This window comes from Hyla sarda, chromosome 10 (assembly GCF_029499605.1).
Source record: "Hyla sarda isolate aHylSar1 chromosome 10, aHylSar1.hap1, whole genome shotgun sequence".
Classification (NCBI taxonomy): Eukaryota; Metazoa; Chordata; class Amphibia; order Anura; family Hylidae; genus Hyla; species Hyla sarda.
This window is the reverse complement of record NC_079198.1, coordinates 15,039,269-15,062,300: the sequence shown is the minus strand read 5'-3', so window position 1 is coordinate 15,062,300 and position 23,032 is coordinate 15,039,269. Positions and strand designations below refer to the sequence as shown.

The window sequence follows — 23,032 nt, the reverse complement described above, 5'->3', positions numbered from 1 at the left end:
AAAAGGTAACAAATAATACTATCAATAGAATTAGATAGAATAAAACCAGAATCATAAAAGGTATACTATATATATATATATATATATATATATATATATATATACACACACACACATACACATATTCTTCAGCTATTATTGTTAATTTTCAAACTTTAGGAACCAAAGTTCGAAGTTCGGAGTCCTCCCCCTCCTTTTTATGTGTAAGGAGATCCAGTTCTGATAACTTGCCCTCACTGTACATGACTAAACTTCCTCCCTCACTGTGCGTCACTAAGCTGTCAGCTGTCCTCCTCATGTAATCTCCTTAATACTGGTCTGGCACACTGTAACAAACCCCCTCCCCATCTCCTTGCTACTGGGGTACATGTTGCTGTATGAGGCTGAACATGCTGTCACAATTCTGCTCCTTCTCCTCTATGCTATGGACGGAGCTCCTTCTCTCACTCGATGCTGCTGAGAGTTGGGGAGGTGTGAGGGGGTGTGGCCTCCTCTCAGCCAATCACAGCAGCTCACTCACTGCCCGCCCTCCTCTGCTCTCTGTGTGTTCGGAGATCCTCACACAGGGAGCGCACACAGGCTTGTAAAGAACTGGAAGGATTAAGATTTTTTTAAAAGAAGTAATTTACAAATCTGTTTAAAGGGTACCTTTCATCAAATAAACTTTTGATATATTTTAAACTAATGAATGTTGAATAACTTTCCAATAGCATGTTAATGAAAAATATGCTTCTTTCTATTGTATTTTTTCCCGATCAGTCCTGTCAGCAAGCATTTCTGACTCATGCTGGAGTCCTAAACACTCAGAGCTGCCAGCCTGCTTTGTTCACAGCCAAACAGGCTGTGAACAAAGCAGGCTGGCAGCTCTGAGTGTTCTCCTTTGTGAACAAAGCAGACTGGCAGCTCGTAGTGTTTAGGACTCCAGCATGAGTCTGAAATGATTGCTGCCAGGACTGGTAGGGAGACCCCTAGTGGTCATTTCTTCAAAGTGGAAAATTAAATAGAAAGAAGCATATTTTTTTTAATAACTTGCAATTGTAAAGTTATTCTGCATACATTAATCTATAATATATCAAAAAAAAAATATTTGATTAGAGGTACCCTTTAACTTTCTGCCACCAGTTGATTTAAAAAAATAAATAAATTAATTAATTAATTAATTAAAAAAAAGAAAATTTCCACAGAATCAGATTACAAACAATCATCCGATGTTCACCACGAGTCTCTTGATCACAGTGGAACCTCTGAGAACACCACACAAACTACATGAAAAAGTGGTAGTTTGGTCTGGATAAGGGGGTGGTCTTCTCAGAGAGAGGATTTACTGTATATATAGTTTTACACGTCAGCACTTACTTTTCCCAGTGACTGTGATTCCACCGGGTAGCATTTTAACCCCAGAGCTCCTGATCATATGGTCATAGAAGTTGGCCGCCTGTCCCACAAACTCTTCCTCCAGTTCGCTCTCCCGCAGCTCATCCAGACGTTGGAGGTTTTTCTTAGAAGTTGGGCGGTCAAATACGAAGCATTTGTGAGAGGAGAAAAAGTTTCGGATGCATTCACGAGGGAGGTTGTAGTTTTGAAAGTTTTCACCTGTTATATAAAATAGATCTTTAAATTGTCATTTGTCAATTTGTATTAATATTACAAGAATCAATGACCTCTGGTTATATATTATGGTATATTGTCATAAGGAGCAAAGGACTGCACTGGTGCCCTGTTAAAGGGGGTAATGGTGCTGTGAATGGACTATTGATTTAGTCCAGTGGTCTCCAAACTGTGGTCCTCTACTTATTCAACAACATCCTGTCTATCAGACTCCAGTCTGAAAACAGAGAGAAGGAGGTTACAGAGCAGCCTGCAGTGTTTGGATGAAGAGACCCAACACTGCACAGCAAACTCAGGGAGGAAGTGCTTGCCCCTTCCTGAGCAGTAGATGTCAGAATGAGTGAGCAGCAGAACACAGGGATTTGAGAGCCAAATACAGAAGATAGACACGTAAAGACATATACAGCATCTGCATGACCTAGTGAATAACATATTGAAGCATTAGGTTTTTTTCTGTGATGTGACAGGTACACCCTAAAGGGGTTCTCCACCATAAAGGGGATTTTAGTACGTACCTGCCAGACAGTAATGGACATGCTTAGGAAGGATCCATGCTTGTGTTGGTGCTAAATGGCTGTGTTGTGAGATTTCCATAACGTGATGGCTATCTTTTTGTGAACTGGGTATTTCCTGTTGGAGTTCGTTCTCTCAAACTACAAATCCCGTAGTTACTTGTTTGTAAGTGTGAGGTCACTTTCCTCCCTCCCACGTATCAGCCACCCCACCCATTGAAACACAAATGAGCTGCATTCCATTCAAAACACCAGGGTTTTCTAACCAGGGAGTCTACAGCTGTTGCAAAACAGTGCAGTAAAAATGATGTGTTCTGTGTTCCGTGTCATTCAGGTCAGTATAATTACTACAATACTACTACTATAGTTTGTATACCTTTTTTTCTACGAAAGGGAAGGGTCACACCTAGCATCTATGCTGCGTATTTGATGCTGCAGGAAATCCGCAGCGTATTTTGCTACAGGCAGACACACAGGGCTTCTCTGCCGCAGCCCTGTACGCACAGTAAGTTTTGGAGATGGGCCCCCGCGTCATAGTCACGTCGCCACGCTGGGCCTACCTCCAAACCTCACGCAAAGCAGAAGAGCCCTGTGTGTCTGCCTGTAAAAAAAGTAGATGCTAGGTGTGACCCTACCCTTTCGTAGAAAAAAAAAGGTAAACCAAACTATAGTCACGCTATGTGTGATATTAAAGGGGCACTCTGCCCTTAGACATCTTATTCCCTATCCAAAGAATAGAGGATAAGATGTCTGATCGAAGGGGTCCCACCACTGAGGACCACCGCAATCTCCGTGCTGCACCCGGTGTTTGTTTAGAGCGTCGGGTTCAGCGTCGTGCCCCGCTCGTGACGTCACAGCCAAGCCCCCTCAATGCAAGTCTATGGGACCGTGGCGTCACGAGCCTCTGTCCCACATCGCCAGTCATCAGGCTCGGAGCGAAATTCGCACCATGCACCGGATGTCTGGGGTTCCACAGCAGAGATCACGGGGGTCCCCAGCGGCGGGACCCCCATGATCAGACATCTTATGCCCTTATCCTTTGGCTAGGGGATAAGATGTCTAGGGGCAGTGTACTCCTTTAAGAGTTATGTTTTAGATGATACTACTTCCTGTGGTAGGTATAGGAAGATACAAGATCACTACACCCAAGGGTAACCCCTACCTTGACGTGCTGATCGCCCTATTGTAGGTACAATAGAGATTACCTGCTTTGACTTCTAGACTCATCATTAGATATTCATCTTCTGATATTTCTTTGTCATCCCTCTTCAGTTCTAGGCAAAAGTCTCGGACGCACCAGGTAAACGATGGCAAGATCTTCTTGTATTCCTCCATCTCCTCTCTGGTATCTGTGGACTTCAGCTTTATGGTCTCAGTTAGTTCAGTGACAAAGCTGGGAGGTTATCTTGATAAGGAAATTAGCTGCCACCTTTTATGTCCAGTTTAGAAAACCCATTGTCATAAAACCATTTAATAGACAAAGAGCGTCTTCTTGCTCTGGAGGACCTGTCCTGTTCTGCACTATACAGAAAGCCCATTCATTTGAATGGAGAGAGTGCAATGCTCCATTTCTCCTGTGGCGGCACTGCAGGGACACACGTGTGCTAGGTTTTCCGATAGCTGATCACTGGGATCCAATGACAGGAACACTTGGGGACATATTCAAAACTTTTTGTGCCAAAATTTTATTGTGAAAAGTTTTCATCAAATATTCAAATGGTTTTACATAAAAATGAGCCAAGGTTTATAAGATTTTTCAAACCTGATGTGAATTTCACATTTCACATCTCTTTGCTAGCGTGAAAATAAAAAAAAATATTTTTTTTTTGTTTTTGAAAAAAGTTGAAAAATAAATTTTTACTCAATAATCAAAATATAAATATTAAAGGGGTACTCCGGTGGAATTTTTTTTTTTTTTTTATCAACTGGTGCCAGAAAGTTAAACAGATTTGTGAATTACTTCTATAAAAAAAAATCTTTATCCTTCCAGTACTTTTTAGCAGCTGGAAGTTCTTTTCTTTTTGAATTTCTTTTTTGTCTTGTCCACAGTGCTCTCTGCTGACACCTGATGCCGTATCAGGAACTGTCCAGAGCAGGAGAAAATTCTCATAGCAAACCTATGCTACTCTGGAAAGTTCCTGACACGGACAAAGGTGTCAGCAGGGAGCACTGTGGAAAAGACAAAAAAATAAAAAATTTAAAAAGCAAAGAATTTCCTCTGTAGCATACAGCTGCTAATAAGTTCTGGAAGGATAAAGATTTTTTTTTAATAGAAGTAATTTACAAATCTGTTTAACTTTCTGGCACCAGTTCATTTAAAAAAAAAGTTTTCCATTGGAGTACCCCTTTAATTTTTGGCAAATGACAATACTAATAATAATAGAAAAAAACTTTTTGAGCTCCAACTTAGACTACTTATTTCTTCATAGGGCTGCAACCGCACATCTATCATCACGGTTGTTTCAATTAAAATTGCCAGTCAGGTTGTACTACCTGACTACACAGTCACTGCACCTACACTCACATTTAACCCTTAGAGAACACACAATGTACATGTAGGTCTATGTAAAATTGAAGCGGGTTTACAGTCTATGAAGCATATGCTGGAGTTGCGCTCCCACCACTAATGGCAGACATCAGTGATCATGTGGATGTCCGCCATTAACCCTTTAGACACCAAGATCAATACTGATATCTATATCTAGTTTTCTCGTGTCCTTGCCTTCAGACATGTTTCACCCGCACAGTTGTTGCTTGTCTGAGCACTCATAGTTTAATCACGGAATATTACGTGAGATTAGCTTGCTCCTTCAGGAATTTTTTAAGATTTAAAAATTCGGTGTCTATCTCAGATAATTTTGTCTAGAAAAACACAAAAGTAATGCGAAAATGAACAGTCGCATACGTGGTGTGAAAATGAACTGTCACATATGTGGTATGGGGCGTGAGACGCAGGGCAGATGGAATTACCTTAGGGGCAGATGGCAATTTGCAGTGGTTTTGGACAATTTAGTGCAGGCCATGGTGACTTGACAATAGAGGACAGTGACTGACTTGACTTGACTGGAGACAGACTAAGCTGTGACTTTAGTTTACTTGTAGACTTGTAGCTGCAGACTTGACTTGAGGCTCCTATGACTTTAGATACAATCTTAGGCTCGACTGCACCTCAGCAAAGACTCAGGAACTAAGAGAGAGAAGAGACTCCTCCCAGGGCTTTTATGGGTTTATCTGGTGGGGTCCCATTGGTCACCCTTAAAAGGGTACTCTGGTGGAAAAAACTTTTTTTTTTTTTTAAATCAACTGGTGCCAGAAAGTTAAACAGATTTGTAAATTACTTATATTAAAAAAAATCTTAATCCTTCCAGTACTTATTAGTGGCTGTATACTACAGACGAAATGCTTTTCTTTTTGGATTTCTCTTCTGTCACGACCACAGTGCTCTCTGCTGTCCATTTTAGGAACCGTCCAGAGCAGGAGAAAATCCCCATAGCAAACATATGCTGCTCTGGACAGTTACTAAAATGGACAGCAGAGAGCACTGTGGTTGTGAAAGAAGAGAAATCCAAAAAGAAAAGCATTTCCTCTGTAGTATACAGACCCTAAAAAGTACTGGAAGGATTAAGATTTTTTTTTTATAGAAGTAATTTACAAATCTGTTTAACTTTCTGGCACCAGTTGATTTAAAAAAAAAAAAAATTTCAAAAAAAGTTTTCCACCGGAGTACCCCTTTCAGTCACCTGGTCACTGATACCTCCTGGGTTACAATCACATGACAACTAGTGATCACATGTTAACCTTTCTTAACCCCTTAAGGACACATGACGTTCTCATACGTCTCCATTTCCGAGTCCTTAAGGACACATGACGTATGAGAACGTCATGTGTTTTACCGGCCCCCCGCAACCATCTGGAGCGGAGCCGGTCCCCGATGCCTGCTGAAATCGTTCAGCAGGCATCGGGGCATATCGCCCAGGGGGGTCATTATGACCCCCCATGTCGGCGATGGCCGCAGATCGCTGGACAATTCAGTCCAGCGATCTGCGGCGGATTCCGGGTCAATCGGGTCTCCAGTGACCCGGTGACCCGGAATTATTGGCTGATCGGGGCCGTCAGAGACGGCCCCGAACAGCCAGAGGCAGCAGGGGTGAGGTGGCACTGGTGCCACCTCACGATCGCCCTGATTCGTCGGCCGGATTACCGGCCGACCAATCAGGGCGCCTGCTGCGGGTGTCACTCCCGCAACCCGCTCCGCCCCTCTTCCGGAGGACGTGAGCGGGTGCGGGACGTGCACCCCGGGTGCTGGGGACCCCGATCCCCGGCGCCCCTGTTGGGATCGGGGCCCCAGGAGCAGCGGCGGCGGCGGAGACGACGAGGGACTGACCTGTGCGGCGAGGATCGTTGGAGGTGAGTGACAGCCTCCTGCTGTTGCTTAGCAACAGTTCCCAGCATGCAAAAAGGGCATGCTGGGAGCTGTAGTTATGCAACAGCAGGAGGCAGACCACCACAACTCCCAGCATGCCCTTATGGGCATGCTGGGACTTGTAGTTTTGCAACAGCTGGAGGCACATTCTTTCTATGGAAAAGTGTACCTTCAGCTGTTGTGTAACTACAACTCCCAGCTTGCACAATCAGCTAAAGTGCATGCTGGGAGTTGTAGTGGTGCATCTGGTGGTTGCATAACTACAACTCCCAGCATGCCCGTTGGCTGTCGGTGACTGCTGAGAGTTGTAGTTTTGCAACAGCTGAAGGCACACTGAGTTAAGTAGCAAACCAGCGTGTCTCCAGCTGTTGCATAACTACAATCCCCAGCATCCCCAGCCAAAGTAGTATGCCTCCAGCTGTTGCATAACTACAACACCCAGCATGCCCTTCCGCTGTCCGTACATGCTGGGGGTTGTAGCTTTTGCAACAGCTGAAGGCACACTGGTTGCAAAACACTGAGTTTGTTACCAAACTCGGTGTTTCACAACCAGTGTGCCTCCAGCTGTTGCAAAACTACAACTCCCAGCATGCACTGATAGACCGTACATGCTGGGAGTTGTAGTTTTGCAACAGCTGGATGTTCCCCCCCCCCCCCCCAATGTGAACGTACAGGGTACACTCACATGGGCGGAGGATTACAGTAAGTATCCGGCTGCAAGTTTGAGGTGCGGCAAAATTTCTGCCGCAGCTCAAACTGCCAGCGAGAAACTACTGTGAACCCCCGCCCGTGTGACTGTACCCTAAAAACACTACACTACACTAACACACAATAAAATAAAAAGTAAAAAACACTACATATGCACATACCCCTACACAGCCCCCCTTCCCTCCCCAATAAAAATGAAAAACGTCTGGTACGCCACTGTTTCCAAAACGGAGCCTCCAGCGGTTGCAAAACTTCAACTCCCAGCATGCACTGATAGACCGTACATGCTGGGAGTTGTAGTTTTGCAACAGCTGGATTCCCCCCCCCCCCCCCCCCCCCCCAATGTGAATGTACAGGGTACACTCACATGGGCGGAGGATTACAGTAAGTATCCGGCTCCAAGTTTGAGCTGCGTCAAATTTTCTGCTGTAGCTCAAACTGCCAGCGAGAAACTACTGTGAACCCCCGCCCGTGCGACTGTACCCTAAAAACACTACACTACACTAACACAAAATAAAATAAAAAGTAAAAAACACTACATATACACATACCCCTATACAACCCCCCTCCCCAATAAAAATGAAAAACGTCTGGTACGCCACTGTTTCCAAAACGGAGCCTCCAGCTGTTGCAAAACAACTACTCCCAGTATTGCCAGATAGCCGTTGACTGTCCAGGCATGCTGGGAGTTTTACAACAGCTGGAGGCACCCTGTTTGGGAATCACTGGCGTAGAATACCCCTATGTCCACCCCTATGCAAGTCCCTAATTTAGGCCTCAAATGCGCATGGCGCTCTCACTTTGGAGCCCTGTCGTATTTCAAGGCAACAGTTTAGGGCCACATATGGGGTATCGCCGTACTCGGGAGAAATTGGGCTTCAAATTTTGGGGGGTATTTTCTGCTATTACCCTTTTAAAAAATGTAAAATTTTTGGGAAAACAAGCATTTTAGGTAAAAAAAATATATATTTTTTTACATATGCAAAAGTCGTGAAACACCTGTAGGGTATTAAGGTTCAAATTACCCCTTGTTACGTTCCCCGAGGGGTCTAGTTTCCAAAATGGTATGCCATGTGTTTTTTTTTTTGCTGTCCTGGCACCATAGGGGCTTCCTAAATGCGGCATGCCCCCAGAGTAAAATTCGCTTTCAAAAAGCCAAATGTGACTCCTTCTCTTCTGAGACCTGTAGTGCGCCAGCAGAGCACTTTTCACACCCATATGGGGTGTTTTCTGAATCGGGAGAAATTGGGCTTCAAATTTTGGGGGGGTATTTTCTGCTATTACCCTTTTTAAAATTGTAAAAATTTTGGGAAACCAAGCATTTTAGGTAAAAAAAAATATATATTTTTTTACATATGCAAAAGTCGTGAAACACCTGTAGGGTATTAAGGTTCACATTACGCCTTGTTACGTTCCCCGAGGGGTCTAGTTTCCAAAATGGTATGCCATGTGTTTTTTTTTTTGCTGTTCTGGCACCATAGGGGCTTCCTAAATGCGGCATGCCCCCAGAGCAAAATTTGCTTTCAAAAAGCCAAATGTTACTCCTTCTCTTCTGAGACCTGTAGTGCGCCAGCAGAGCACTTTTCACCCCCATATGGGGTGTTTTCTGAATCGGGAGAAATTGGGCTTCAAATTTTGGGGGGTATTTTCTGCTATTACCCTTTTTAAAAATGTTAAATTTTTGGGAAACCAAGCATTTTAGGTAAAAAAAATATATATTTTTTTTACATATGCAAAAGTCGTGAATCACCTGTAGGGTATTAAGGTTCACTTTACCCCTTGTTACGTTCCCTGAGGGGTCTAGTTTCCAAAATGGTATGCCATGTGTTTTTTTTTTGCTGTCCTGGCACCATAGGGGCTTCCTAAATTTGTGCCATAGAAATGACAGCAGCTTTTGAATATGTCCCCCACTATGATCAGCTTATTGTCACATGATCCTTCCAACAACAATGAATTTTCTAAAACAAGGGGTATTACTAGGAATTGGGCATGCAAGGCATGTGCCAGCTAGCCACATATGGTCCATTCACACGACAGAGTTTCCGCTTGCACAATTCAGCCTCAAATGAAAGCCAGTAGTCCTCTATGGGATTCCGCACTCCCATTCACACGTCTGAATTTCCGCTTGCGGAATTCCGCAAGCGGAAATTCAGACGTGTGAATGGGAGTGCGGAATCCCATAGAAGTCTATTGGGCTTTCAATTGAAGCGGAATTCTGCATGCGGAAACTCTACCAGATGCTGCCAGCAGGGGGCAGTATTGTTTAACTGACGTACATAGGACCATTTAGATTGTCAATTCCCTTATGCTGTGCAGAGAAACTAGGAATAGATAAAAAAAGACAGGAGCATTCCTCCAAGTAGCCCCAGACATTACGGCCGACTACCAATTCATGTAAGTTACCAAATATATAATGATTTATTTCAGTTAATAACGACCTAAATAGCTTAAGAGTTAAAAGATACAGTAGTCGACTATACCCCAGGGCCCTCGTGTTTGTACACTAAGGTGTATTAACAAGAGATTAGCTGCTGGTTGTAGGTTTACACAAATTAGACTAGACCAGTGTTGCAGATCTACAACTCCCAGCATGCCAAAGGCTGTCCGGTCATGCTAGGAGTTGTAGTTTTGCAACAGCTGGAGACACACTGGTTGGGAAACTCTGGTTTATACAATACAATAAGCAGTGCACATTTAGGAACAGAATATGCACTCTAAGGGGAGATGGCAACCAATCAGATCGCTTCTTTCATTTTTCACAGGGCTCTAAACAAATGAAAGAAGCAATCTGATTGGTTGCCATGGGCAACTGCACCACTCTTCCTCTACACAAGTTTTGATAAATCTCCCCCTTAGACTCTTTATACACCATATGGCACTCTCTATATAGTACTCTCTATACACCATATGACAGTCAGTATGACACTCTCTATACACCTTATGGCACTCTCTAGTCAACGTACGGCACTCTCTATAAGGCACTCTATACACTATATGGTACTCTTTATATACTCTATTGGACTCTATACAATGTACGGCATTCACTAAATGGCACTCTTTATATACTCTATTGGACTCTCTATACACCGTATGGCACTCTCTATACACCATATGGCACTCTTTATATACTCTATTGGACTCTCTATACACCGTATGGCACTCTTTATATACCATATGGCACACTCTATACACCGTATGGCACTCTCTATACACCATATGGCACTCTATATATACCATATGGCACTCTCTATACACCATATGGCACTCTCTATACACCATATGGCACTCTCTATACACCATATGGGACTCTCTATACACCATATGGCACTCTCTATACACCATATGGGACTCTCTATACACTATATGGCACTCTTTATATACTCTATTGGACTCTCTCTATACAACTTACGACATTCACTATATGGCACTCTTTATATACTCTATTGGACTCTCTATACACCACATGGCACTCTCTATACACCATATGGCACTCTCTATACACCATATTGCACTCTCTATACACCATATGGCACTCTCTATACACCATATGGGACTCTCTATACACTATATGGCACTCTTTATATACTCTATTGGACTCTCTCTATACAACTTACGACATTCACTATATGGCACTCTTTATATACTCTATTGGACTCTCTATACACCACATGGCACTCTCTATACACCATATGGCACTCTCTATACACCACATGGCACTCTCTATACACCACATGGCACTCTCTATACACCACATGGCACTCTCTATACACTATATGGCACTCTCTATACACCGCGTGGCACTCTCTATACACCGCATGGCACTCTCTATACACTGCATGGCACTCTCTATACACTCTATGGATTGTCCATTACTTTTATCTCTGTGTGAACATTGACTGTCAGTCCCCATGATAAGGAAACCAGTGACAGGTTGGCTGGTGAGTTGTCCATGTATATACATAATCCCTCCTTATGAGATATTGGGGTCACAGGGGTCCCCAGAAGTCTCTTCCACTAAAACTCCTCCTAGGTGTAAAGGATACTGCAGTTGCTCGATGGCTTGTTGATCGATGGTCCCAATACTGTTATAGACCAGAGCGCTGCTCAGCAGAACAGTCAAGGAGAAGATCCAGGTGTCATTTTTACTGTTCCCCTGTAGTAGAGAAAGGATCGAGTGTATTACATACCAGGTGCTGCAACAAAATAACATGGTGGCCAATAAGAAGAAAAACTAGTCCAGAACAGTTACTTGTTGGTCACTATTCACTATAGCTCAAAGATATAGAGAAGGGCCTGCTGGCACTTGTAGTCCTCACTTGTGTTAAAGCAGAAGTCATGGATGTCACAGGTGACTAAAGTGGTGATGTAGACCCTAAGACTTGGGGGAAAGCCAAGAAAAATGCCAATTCTGCCACATGGCGTTGTTTTTTCGGCCAAAAAATGCTGCAGGCAGATATTAGCTGTATATCAATGAGAAATCGCAAAATTCTTTTTCCACTTTGCGTTTTTCAGTTTGGCTTTTTTTTTATTCTTTTGGCGTCTTTTCACTCTTTTTTGGAGTTTGTCAGCTCCTTGGCGGTTTTGCAAAGTCGCAGCATGTTGAGCCTATGGCGTTTTTTCCCCCTGAAATCGTGGTGTTTTTCTCCCATAGAAGTCTATGGGAGTAAAAAAAATGCCGAGAAAAACATGTGGGTTTTAACTTTGGCGTTTTTGCAGGCGGTTTGTATTCTTTTTTGGACTTTATCAATCCAAAACAGTGATGGAGATACCTTTTTTTTTTAAATAAAATTTCGTAGGGTACCCTTAAAAAAAAATATATTAAAAAAGATACATTAGTGATGGGAAAAAAAATGTATTTAACAAAATGTGTCTTTATTAACAACATTTTTATACATTTTTAAACAGGGATCAATTTATGTGTGCGGGCAGGACACTAAAAATGTATCCGACAATGATAAAAAATGTAGTGTGTGCGTTTTTCACTTTTTTTTCCCCTAGTACTACTACTCCCAGCATGGAACACACTGTTCCATGATGGGAGTAGAAGTACCTGTACTAATTAACAGATCGCCTGTGTCACTCCTGACACCCGCTGTGATCCTCCTGTATAATTTATAGATGTGGCATGGGCCGCTCTTCTATTATCTTTTTTTTTTTTTGGTACCCAACTAATTTTGAAAAAAAATGCCAAAAGGGGCCAAAAAAACAATTTCCACTCAAATGCAAAAACGCAAGAGAAAAACGTCAGACGCAAGAAATTGCACTTGTGTTTTTTTCTGGCTTTTTTCACACAAAAAAAAACACAAGAAAAAAAAACAAGTGGAAACGTAACTTAAGTGTCCCCATAAAAGGGTACTCCGGAGAGCTGTAATTGAGAATGTTATGCAACTATTAGGTGTGGTTGGTATTGAAATTGGGGAAGCATGCCGTCAACTAGCCTGTGGACTGTGGTTTAGAGATTCAAAAGGACCTTAAAGGGGTTCTCCACCATAAGGTGATTTTAGTATGTACCTGGCAGACAGTAATGGATATGCTTAGGAAGGATCTGCGCTTGTCTTGGGGATAAATGGCTATGTCATGAGATTACCATAACACTGTGGCTAGCTTTTTGTGAACTTATATTTCCTGTTTGACTTTTCTTTTTTTGACTACAAATCCCATAATTCCATTTTCCTCCCCCCCACACATCAGCCACCCCACCCATTGAAACATAAATGAGCTGCATCCATTCAAAAGACCTGTGGTTTTCAATCAGGGGGCCTACAGCTGTTGCATTAGTTGCAGATTGATCTCTCTCCCACCAAGCGATCGCTCCACCCATTGAAGCAGACAGGCTCCCTGTCATCAGCTGACTAGTGAGTCAGGTCTCAGCCGCATTGCAAGCTGGGAAAAAATCCGAGACAACAGTAATTTTGCATGCTGTTAAAAATAAATATTGGGGGGAAAATCACAGATGAATTGCGAGAAAACCGTCACACACAGGTATAGACACTATATTATGGACCACACTAACTTTATAGCCCCTGTAGCCTAGTCAAATAGAAAAAATAATTCCCGGAATACCCCTTTAAAGGGCTACTCCGGTGGAAAACTTTTTTTCATATCAACTGGCTCCAGAAAGTCAAACAGATTTGTAAATTACTTCTGTAAAACTAATTTTAATCCTTCCAGTACTTATCAGCTGCTGTATATACTACAGAGGAAGTTGAGTTGTTCTTTTCTGTCTGACCACATTGCTCTCTGCTGCCACCTCTGTCCATGTCAGGAATAGTCCAGAGCAGGAGAAAATCCCCATAGCAAACCTATCCTGCGCTGGACAGTTCCTCTGGAGCATACAGCATCTGATAAGTACTGGAATAATAATTTTTTTATCTATTCAACTTTCTGGAGCCAGTCGATATGAAAAAGAGTTTTCCACCAGAGTACCCCTTTAATAGGTTCTTAATTGGATGAAGCAAGCCACTATTATAGTTGTGGTTAGGCTGCATGCTTCCCCAATTTCAATACCAACCACACCTAATTGCCGCATCATGTTCTCAAATACAGCTCAAGGATTAAACCAATAAACAGTGCGTTTAGTAATCACTCTCCTTCTTATATTTAAAAGTGAGTTTGTACTGTCACGTGACAAAGAGGGCTGGACCCTCGAAATGTGGTGTCCAACTTAAAGGGGTGCTCCGCTGCCCCAGCGTTCAGAACATTTTCTTCCGAATGCTTGGAGCAGGTGGCAGGGGTCATGACATCACGGGCACGCCCCCTCATGACATGACGCCACACCACCTCAATACAGATCTATAGACTTGCAGTGAGGGGGTGTGGCATGACGTCATGAGGTGCGTGGCTATGACATCACGACCCCCTCCGCCCGCACCCAACTTTCTAAACGAACGAAGGTGCTGCACAGAGATCAGACATCTTATCCCCTATGGATAGGGGATAAAATGTCTAGGGGAGGAGTCCCCCTTTAATAAAACTTTTTTATGCTATACATATCTTGTCCTTTTTTTTATTTTATTTTTTTTTACTTTTTTTTCAGGGATATAGATAAAGCGCTATTTCCAGATGTCCATCCACCTTTTAAGACTCCGGAAGATCTTATGGTTTCCTGAGGCTCCCAGAGGGTCTGTTCCTTTGTTGGCTATTACCGCCACAAGTCCTTTAAGCTGCAGTCAGACGCAGACATTCCGTATACTTATGCACCAGTGTAGTGTACGGTTGGTGTTGTGTCCACAGTGTGCATACTAGTCGCCTTACATTACACCTCTGATCTCCGGGATAACGGCACTTAGAGCACCTTCTCTATGTTCATTTTTTGTCTTGTATACCTGATCTGATCACCGAGTTTCAATATGGTCAACTACATTCTGGATCTCACCTTCTCCACGTCTCCTAGCCCCTCTGTGTCCAGCAGAACCAGAACATGTCCAGGTTTCTGAGGGTGAGGGACACACCACATCCAGATACCTTTAGTCTTTGATTGGATACTGGACCCCAGGGGAAAGCCTAGAAAGATTAATTTGGTTAGAAGACATTGTCCAAATCTGCCCTATTTGTATGGGAATATGGTTGTCACACATTAGCCAAATAATTACTGTATGTGAAATTTTGCATACTTTTTAAGAGTCCAAAATGATCTACAGTAGTGTTCCCCAACCTATGACTCTCCAAAGGTAGTCCAATCCAGGCCTACAGGATCGCTCTAATCCTATCCAGGCCTACAGGATCGCTCTAATCCTATCCAGGCCTACAGGATCGCTCTAATCCTATCCAGGCCTACAGGATCGCTCTAATCCTATCCAGGCCTACAGGATCGCTTTAATCCTATCCAGGCCCACAGGATCGCTCTAATCCTATCCAGGCCTACAGGATCGCTCTAATCCAATCCAGGCCTACAGGATCACTCTAATCCTATCCAGGCCTACAGGATCACTCTAATCCTATCCAGGCCTACAGGATCACTCTAATCCTATCCAGGCCTACAGGATCGCTCTAATCCTATCCAGACCTACAGGATCGCTCTAATCCTATCCAGGCCTACAGGATCGCTCTAATCCTATCCAGGCCTACAGGATCGCTCTAATCCTATCCAGGCCTACAGGATCACTCTAATCCTATCCAGGCCTACAGGATCACTCTAATCCTATCCAGGCCTACAGGATCACTCTAATCCTATCCAGGCCTACAGGATCACTCTAATCAAATCCAGGCCTATGTGGTGACTGGGGTGTTGCAGTATGTAGCAGGGTCTGGTGGTATAAACCCTTTGGTGCAAGATGTTGTTAACCCCTTAGTGTTCGTGACCCCAGGATGTGGTTATTCCGGTATGGTAACCGCCGTCAACCAACCCAAAAACGATTTGTAATAAAGGAATGTCCTCAGCAAGGATTCTGAATAAACTGGAACTTTTACTTGAAATGCTTGGGGAACAGTCTTTACAATTATGCAGTTCCTTCAGAGGCAACCGGGACACAGGATACCTCGCAGGCTTGCTTGGACTTGTAGATACAGTATGAGGATATTTATGCAGGCCACTGTGCTACTAATATATTCCTTAGCTGAGTAGTAGTCACTGGATCTGTAGAGAGAATTGTAACTCACGTTTTATAAGGGGCTGCATTTCTTTAGGCTTTGGCCTAGATGAGATGAATTTGCAGTATACAGTTTATGCAGTTTATGCTTTCTTTAGGTCCAGGAGATGAGAGAAGAGCTTACTGAGAGACTACTGCCCCGTATATACTAGGGGGATGGACTAAAGCCCATTGGTTGCTAATGCCTGGGGTTCCTGTGCCCATGGAACTCTGGGTATATCACATGACAGTAGGTCACATGACCAAGGAAGGTCCTATACATTTTGTACAAACTGTACAACTTTATACATATGAACAATAGATACGCATAATGAATATACACTGCATTTATATCAGGCAACAAGGGAGGAGCCCTGCAGGAGAGCCCAATGGACCTAAGGGACTATTCCTGAGGGGACTTAAGGATGGTACAGGAAAGGTCCTGTACCAGGACACCACACCTACAAGATCGCTATAATCCTATCCAGGCCTACATGATTGTTCTAATTAAATCCAGGCCAACAGGATTGCCCTAATCCAATTCAGGCTTCCAGGACTGCTCTAATGCAATCCAGTCCTACAGGATCACCCTAATACAATCCAGGCCTACAGGATCACCCTAATACAATTCAGGCCTACAGGATCACCCTAATGCAATCCAGTCCTACAAGGATCACCCTAATACAATTCAGGCCTACAGGATCACCCTAATCCAATCCAGGCCTACAGGATCACCCTAATACAATTCAGGCCTACAGGATCACCCTAACCCAATCAAGGCCTACAGGATCACCCTAATCCAATCCAGGCCTACAGGATCACCCTAATCCAATCCAGGCCTACAGGATCGCCCTAACCCAATCCAGGCGCACAGGATCACCCTTTAAAAAGAATGTGTAAGGCTAGAAAACCAAGTTAGAAACCACACCACTCTCATTTTTAGGTTGCTTGGTGTATTGCAGCTTAGTCCAATGCCAAGCGAGTTACTTACCTTTGTTGCACCCAGCCAGCCGATTCATCAAAAAAGATTTTCCAGTCCTATATTTTCCCACAATGGCCACGACTATCAACGGTTCAAAGATTTCTGAGAGAAGTTTCTCAGCTTCTTTATTGACCACCAGATTACTCCCATCATTTTCTATTAGACACATTGGTTGCGGCATTGACAGTACTGTAGGCATTTTGATGGTGTTGTTTCGGATCTGAAGACGGAAAAAAATAAAAGGTGTGTGACATATCTAGAGAACCCTATAAAATAACTGTCCGCCAGAGCTGGTTCTCATCTATACCACACGTGATACATTCAACCGCTACCTTAACGTATACTGTGTATACCCATAGACATTCATTATGTAAAAGTTGCCAAATGTATGTCAGCTTGTTCTTTTTACGTTTGTGTATTTTTCTTTGTGCACTTTTCTATAGCACAAATAAATTGCATGCTGTGGTTCACATTTCTTTTTCATCATAGAGGTATGTGAGTGACGTATTGTGTGGTTAATGTTTTTTTGTGTGCTTGTTTTTTCAGTTTTTACATAGTTTAACATATACCCAACAAAAAGTAATCCTTTAAAACATATACCACAATAACATATGCAACATTGAACCAAAGTGGTTTTGTTTTGGTCCATCCTTTTATGGTATAGATGTGAACCTACCGTTAGCTCCATCATACAGGTTGTCACTTTATTATGTAATAGTGATCATATGACATACAGGTACAGCAATAGAAAAATGGTGATGGTTCTTGGAATGCGACAAAGTAATAAATGCGAAACGTTGCAGAATTCTTAAGACCAGAGATAGGCTGGTCCTAAAGAGGTTAAGTATCAAACTAGACCTCAACCTAAAGAGGTTAAAGTGTACCTACCTGTCTCCAGGGCCCTACAATGGGTCCCGCTGGGTCCATTGGACCCAGGCGGCACCTTCACAGGGGCGGCACATTGCAGGACTTGAGCACGCTCCATACCTGGTGACCCCCAGCTGTCATCAGTCACTTGGGGACGCCGCTGATAACCAGCACGCATGTCCTCCTGATATGCAATGGCATAGTACTTTTCACTTCTGGACCCAGGCAGCTCAATGTACACACAAAGAAAAAACTTTTGGCATGCGAAAGGTTTTGATCAGTTGGGGTCTCAACGCTACCAGAAGAACGAGCGGGGATAGGCGCGGTACCTGCACTGTAACTGTAAAATGCCCTTCAGCTGTGTCCATCACATGACCATCACATGACCATCCCCTACAATGAATAATCTATCCAATTCACTAAGCACAAGCAGGAGAGAATGTTCATCATATATGAATAACTTTCATCTGCTGAGGCCAGAATACCCCTTTAGCTTTGTCTCATCTCCCCCAGCACTGCAGCCTGACCCCCCCCCCACAACTGAAGCCTGTCCCCCCAGCACTGCAGCCTGACCCCCCCACAACTGAAGAGTGTCCCCCCTTAGCACTGCAGCCTGACCCCCCCCCCCACAACTGAAGCCTGTCCCCCCAGCACTGCAGCCTGACCCCCCCACAACTGAAGAGTGTCCCCCCTTAGCACTGCAGCCTGACCCCCCCCCACAATTGAAGCCTGTCCCCCCAGCACTGCAGCCTGACCCCCCCCCCCACAACTGAAGAGTGTCCCCCCCAGCACTGCAGCCTGACCCCCCCCCCACAACTGAAGCCTGTCCCCCCAGCACTGCAGCCTGACCCCCCCCACAGCTGAAGCCTGTCCCCCAGCACTGCAGCCTGACCCCCCCCACAACTGAAGCCTGTCCCCCCCAGCACTGCAGCCTGACCCCCCCCCCCACAGCTGAAGCCTGTTCCCCAGCACTGCAGCCTGACCCCCCCAAAACTGAAGCCTGTCCCCCCCAGCACTGCAGCCTGACCCCCCTCCACAACTGAAGCCTGCCCCCCCAAAACTGAAGCCTGACCCCCCCACAACTGAAGCCTATCCCCCCAACACTGCAGCCTGACCCCCCCACAACTGAAGCCTGTCCCCCCAGCACTGCAGCCTGACCCCCCCCACAACTGAAGAGTGTCCCCCCAGCACTGCAGCCTGACCCCCCCCCCCACAGCTGAAGCCTGTCCCCCAGCACTGCAGCCTGACCCCCCCCACAACTGAAGCCTGTCCCCCCAGCACTGCAGCCTGACCCCCCTCCACAACTGAAGCCTATCCCCCCAGCACTGCAGCCTGACCCCCCCCCCCACAACTGAAGCCTATCCCCCCAGCACTGCAGCCTGACCCCCCCCCCCCCCACAACTGAAGCCTATCCCCCCAGCACTGCAGCCTGACCCCCCCACCACCACACACACACAAACTGCAGCCTGACCCACCTCCCACAACTGAAGCCTGTCCCCCCAGCACTGCAGCCCGACCCCCCCCCCCCCCACAACTGAAGCCTGTCCCCCCAGCACTGCAGCCCGACCCCCCCCCCCACAACTGAAGCCTGTCCCCCCAGCACTGCAGCCCGACCCCCCCCCCCACAACTGAAGCCTGTCCCCCAGCACTGCAGCCCGACCCCCCCCCCCACAACTGAAGCCTGTCCCCCAGCACTGCAGCCTGACCCCCCCCCCCCCCCCCCCAGCACTGCAGCCTGTTCCCCTCCCTGCACTCTCTGCCCACTTAAGTCCCGATTGTTAATTTTTAGCACATAAATGAAATACAAACACAGTAATTTACCCTCCGGGAACGATTCATCTCTCCCGTCAGGTTGTTTCTCTCTCTGTATTTTCTATTTAATCTTCTGTCAGGAGTGAAAGAGAAAGTAGAATTTGCAAGAATGGAAAATCCTCCACATAAACGTCATTTATTAACTATTTAGGAAACAGCGACCGCTCAAGGATCAAGAAAGCGAAATCATTGCCAGATTATTAACCCCTTAATGGTTTTCATTTTTTCTCTCCTTACCTTTCAATAGCCATAACTTTATCAATTTCCCACAGGACCAAATGTACTTTGTAATGACTGTCACTCATGTTACCACAAAATCATTAACATTATATTTTATTCGTTTTGACATTTTTGCACATAGTGATACCTATGTTTATGCTAATTTTTCTTTACATTATCATGCAGAAGTGATGGCTCTTGAAACTTGGCAAAACAAAAAAGCGACACATTGCAGGATTCTTAAGGCCAGAAATTAGCTGATCCTCAAGGGGTTAAGTACTAAACTAGATCTTAAGAGGTTAAAGTACCTGTGGCAGAGGGTGTGATGCAGGGCAGATGGAATTACCCTAGGGGAAGATGACATTAACCCCTTGTGTTCGTGACGCCAGGGTGTGGTTTATATCCTCAATACCACCCGAAGGTATACCGCTGGATCCTGGGCTGGGCACAGGGGCAATAATGACTCTGAAGCCAAGTTAGCTTTACTGAGGGAAGACAGATGGTAAAGTATATACAGTTCAGCCAGGGCCCACGGAGGTGACCAGTGAGTTCAGAGACCTTAAAGGGGTACTCTGGTGGAAAATGTTTTTTTTTTTTTTTTTTTTTTTTTAAATCAACTGGTGCCAGAAAGTTAAACAGATTTGTAAATTAAAGAAATTGGGGTATGTGCAGCTCACAAAGTAAATTAGTCGAGGCTATATGGAATGTACTTACACCAAAAAAGTACAAATGCAAAATAATTTGTAGAGAGAAAAAGGTACCAAAAAGCGTCTAGACTAATACCATAAATGGTACATGATGATTGAATTACAGAAGAATAAAATCGGACTGTGCTTCACTTTATATGATGAAAAGATATTTAATATAAAATACTGTAATTATAAATGAGACATTAGTATAAAATAATATAAATCAAATCCAAAACATAAATTGATACCTCCTTACACAGGGCCCTTGTGGGAAGGTAATGTGTAATAATATACAGTAATAAAATTACTAAAAATCCGCTTATAAAGTGCAGTCTTCCGCTAATCCAACATTGTGTAAACCGGCATAGTTCACTTTTTGTAAAGTGCGCTCCGTGATCATATGTATTGTAGAATTTCAAGATTTTTACAGACAGCTCATATAGTCGTATAGTTACCAACTCCCATAGATGGTCTAATTATATGGCTGGACGTCCGAGAGGCAGATGACAAGTGCTGTGGAGGCTGTGTCCAGCGCTGGCGTGCGCTTACGGCGACGGGCCCGGTTGCCACAGGCCTAGGAGAAGTCGCCGGTCACGGAGGTAGATGGATTACTCCGGAGATGGAAACAAACTCAGAGACAGATGGATCTGCTCCGGGGACAAAGCAAAGCCTCGTGGAGAGTCTCTCGGCGTCTCTCGGCATTGATGATGGAAAAGCAGGTAAAATGCAGCCAGGTGTAGAAGCAGGGTAATACGGAGCTTAACAGGAGTGGTATCGGAGGTAAGAAGTAGTGTTGCTCGCGAATATTCGCAATTCGAATATTATTCGCGAATATCGCATATTCGCAAATTCGCGAATTTCGCGAATATAGCGCTATATATTCGTAATTACGAATATTCGTTTATTTTTTTATTTTTTTTTCTTCACAATACACATCACAGTGATCACCCCTCTCTGCTTCCAGCTTGTGTGGTGTAAAGAAGGCTCTAATACTACTGTGTGAGACTGGCGTGCGGAAATTCGCATATGCGAAACTTAGCATATGCAAATGTTCGCATATGCGAATTTTCGCGTATGTTAATTTTGTATATGCTAATATTCACATATGTTAATTTTCGCATACACGAATGTTCGCATACGCGAAAATAAAACGAGAATATAACGAATATGCGAATATTCGCGAATATATGACGAATATTCGTCCATATATTCGCGAATATTCGCGAATTCGAATATGGCCTATGCCGCTCAACACTAGTAAGAAGATGCGGTTAGTGGATTGCGGTAGTCGTGCGGTAATAGTCTCTTTTTCTAGACGCGTTTCAGGGTACTTTATGAACGACCCTTTCCTCAGTAGAGATATCTCGCACGCCAGCGCTGGACACAGCCTCCACAGCACTTGTCATCTGCCTCTCGGACGTCCAGCCATACCCCCCCGAAAAGCTAAGAGAGCTGGTAGCTAAGAGAGTAAATTAAAGGGGTATTCCAGGAAAAAACTTTTTTATATATATCAACTGGCTCCCGAAAGTTAAACAGATTTGTGAATTACTTCTATTAAAAAAAATCTTAATCCTTTCAGTACTTATGAGCTTCTGAAGTTAAGGTTGTTCTTTTCTGTCTAAGTGCTCTCTGATGTCACCTGTCTCGGGAAACGCCCAGTTTAGAAGAGGTTTGCTATGGGGATTAGTGTTGAGCGGCATAGGCCATATTCAAATTCGCGATATTTCACAAATATATGAACGAATATTCGTCATATATTCGCTAAATTCGCATATTCGTAATATTCGCTTTTTATTTTCGCGAATCACGCAGGTGTCTGACAGATTTTTTTAACAGTCATCCGTAAAAATGAAAAATTTAATTTTTCATTTGCACAGCCTACTGTTCCAAAGATCTGTCAAATGCCAGTGGGGTGTAAATACTCACTGCACCCCTTATTAAATTCTGTGAGGGGTGTAGTTTCCAAAATGGGGTAGCATGTGGGGGGGGGTCCACTGTTCTGGCACCATGGGGGCTTTGTAAATGGACATGGCCCCCTACTTCCATTCCAACCAAATTCTCTCTCCAAAAGCCCAATGGCCCTTCTTCTTTCTGAGCATTGTAGTTTGCCCACAGAGCACTTTATATCCACATATGAGGTATTTCCATACTTAGAAGAAATGGTATTAAAAAAATGTTGGGGCTTTTTTTCCTATTACCCCTTGTGAAAAATTTGGGGTAACACCAGCATTTTATTGAAAAAAAATAATTTTTTACATTTTTACTCCCACTTTAACGAATGTTAAAGTGGGAGTAAAAACATAAAGACCCTCATTCACTTCAAAACTTAAAGGGGTACTACCGTGCTGACAACTTATCCCCTATCTAAAGGATAGGGGATAAGTTGCCTGGTCGCGCGGGGTCCCGCCGCTGGGGACCCCCGCTATCTCGCACTTAGCAACCCTCTCTCATCAGGCTGCAGAGCGAACATCACTCGAGTTCTGATGATTGCCGATCACTGGGCCGGAGTATCGGGACGTCACGGCTCCGCCCCCTCAATGTAAGCCTATGGAAGGGGGCGAGACAGCTGTCTCGCCCCTGCCATAGACTTGCTTTGAGGGGGCGGAGCGTGATGTCACACGGGGGTGGAGCTGTGACGTCACGAT

At 44.3% G+C, this 23,032-nt stretch overlaps 1 protein-coding gene across 1 annotated transcript in view; it reads right to left on the bottom strand.

Moving 5' to 3' along the window:
* The window catches only part of LOC130294599 (guanylate-binding protein 1-like), a 42,738-nt gene extending 23,176 nt beyond the window's left edge, over nucleotides 1-19,562 (bottom strand). Inside the window, exons 1-6 of the mRNA XM_056544687.1 lie at nucleotides 19,489-19,562; nucleotides 16,810-17,020; nucleotides 14,627-14,754; nucleotides 11,295-11,404; nucleotides 3,326-3,513; nucleotides 1,357-1,593 (exon numbers count right to left, since the gene is read on the bottom strand). Of these exons, the coding sequence (XP_056400662.1) occupies nucleotides 1,357-1,593; nucleotides 3,326-3,513; nucleotides 11,295-11,404; nucleotides 14,627-14,754; nucleotides 16,810-17,020; nucleotides 19,489-19,506 (892 nt within the window). The 5' untranslated portion in view covers nucleotides 19,507-19,562. The remainder of the gene's footprint in view (nucleotides 1-1,356; nucleotides 1,594-3,325; nucleotides 3,514-11,294; nucleotides 11,405-14,626; nucleotides 14,755-16,809; nucleotides 17,021-19,488) is intronic.
* Between the last annotated feature and the right edge of the window lie 3,470 nt (nucleotides 19,563-23,032).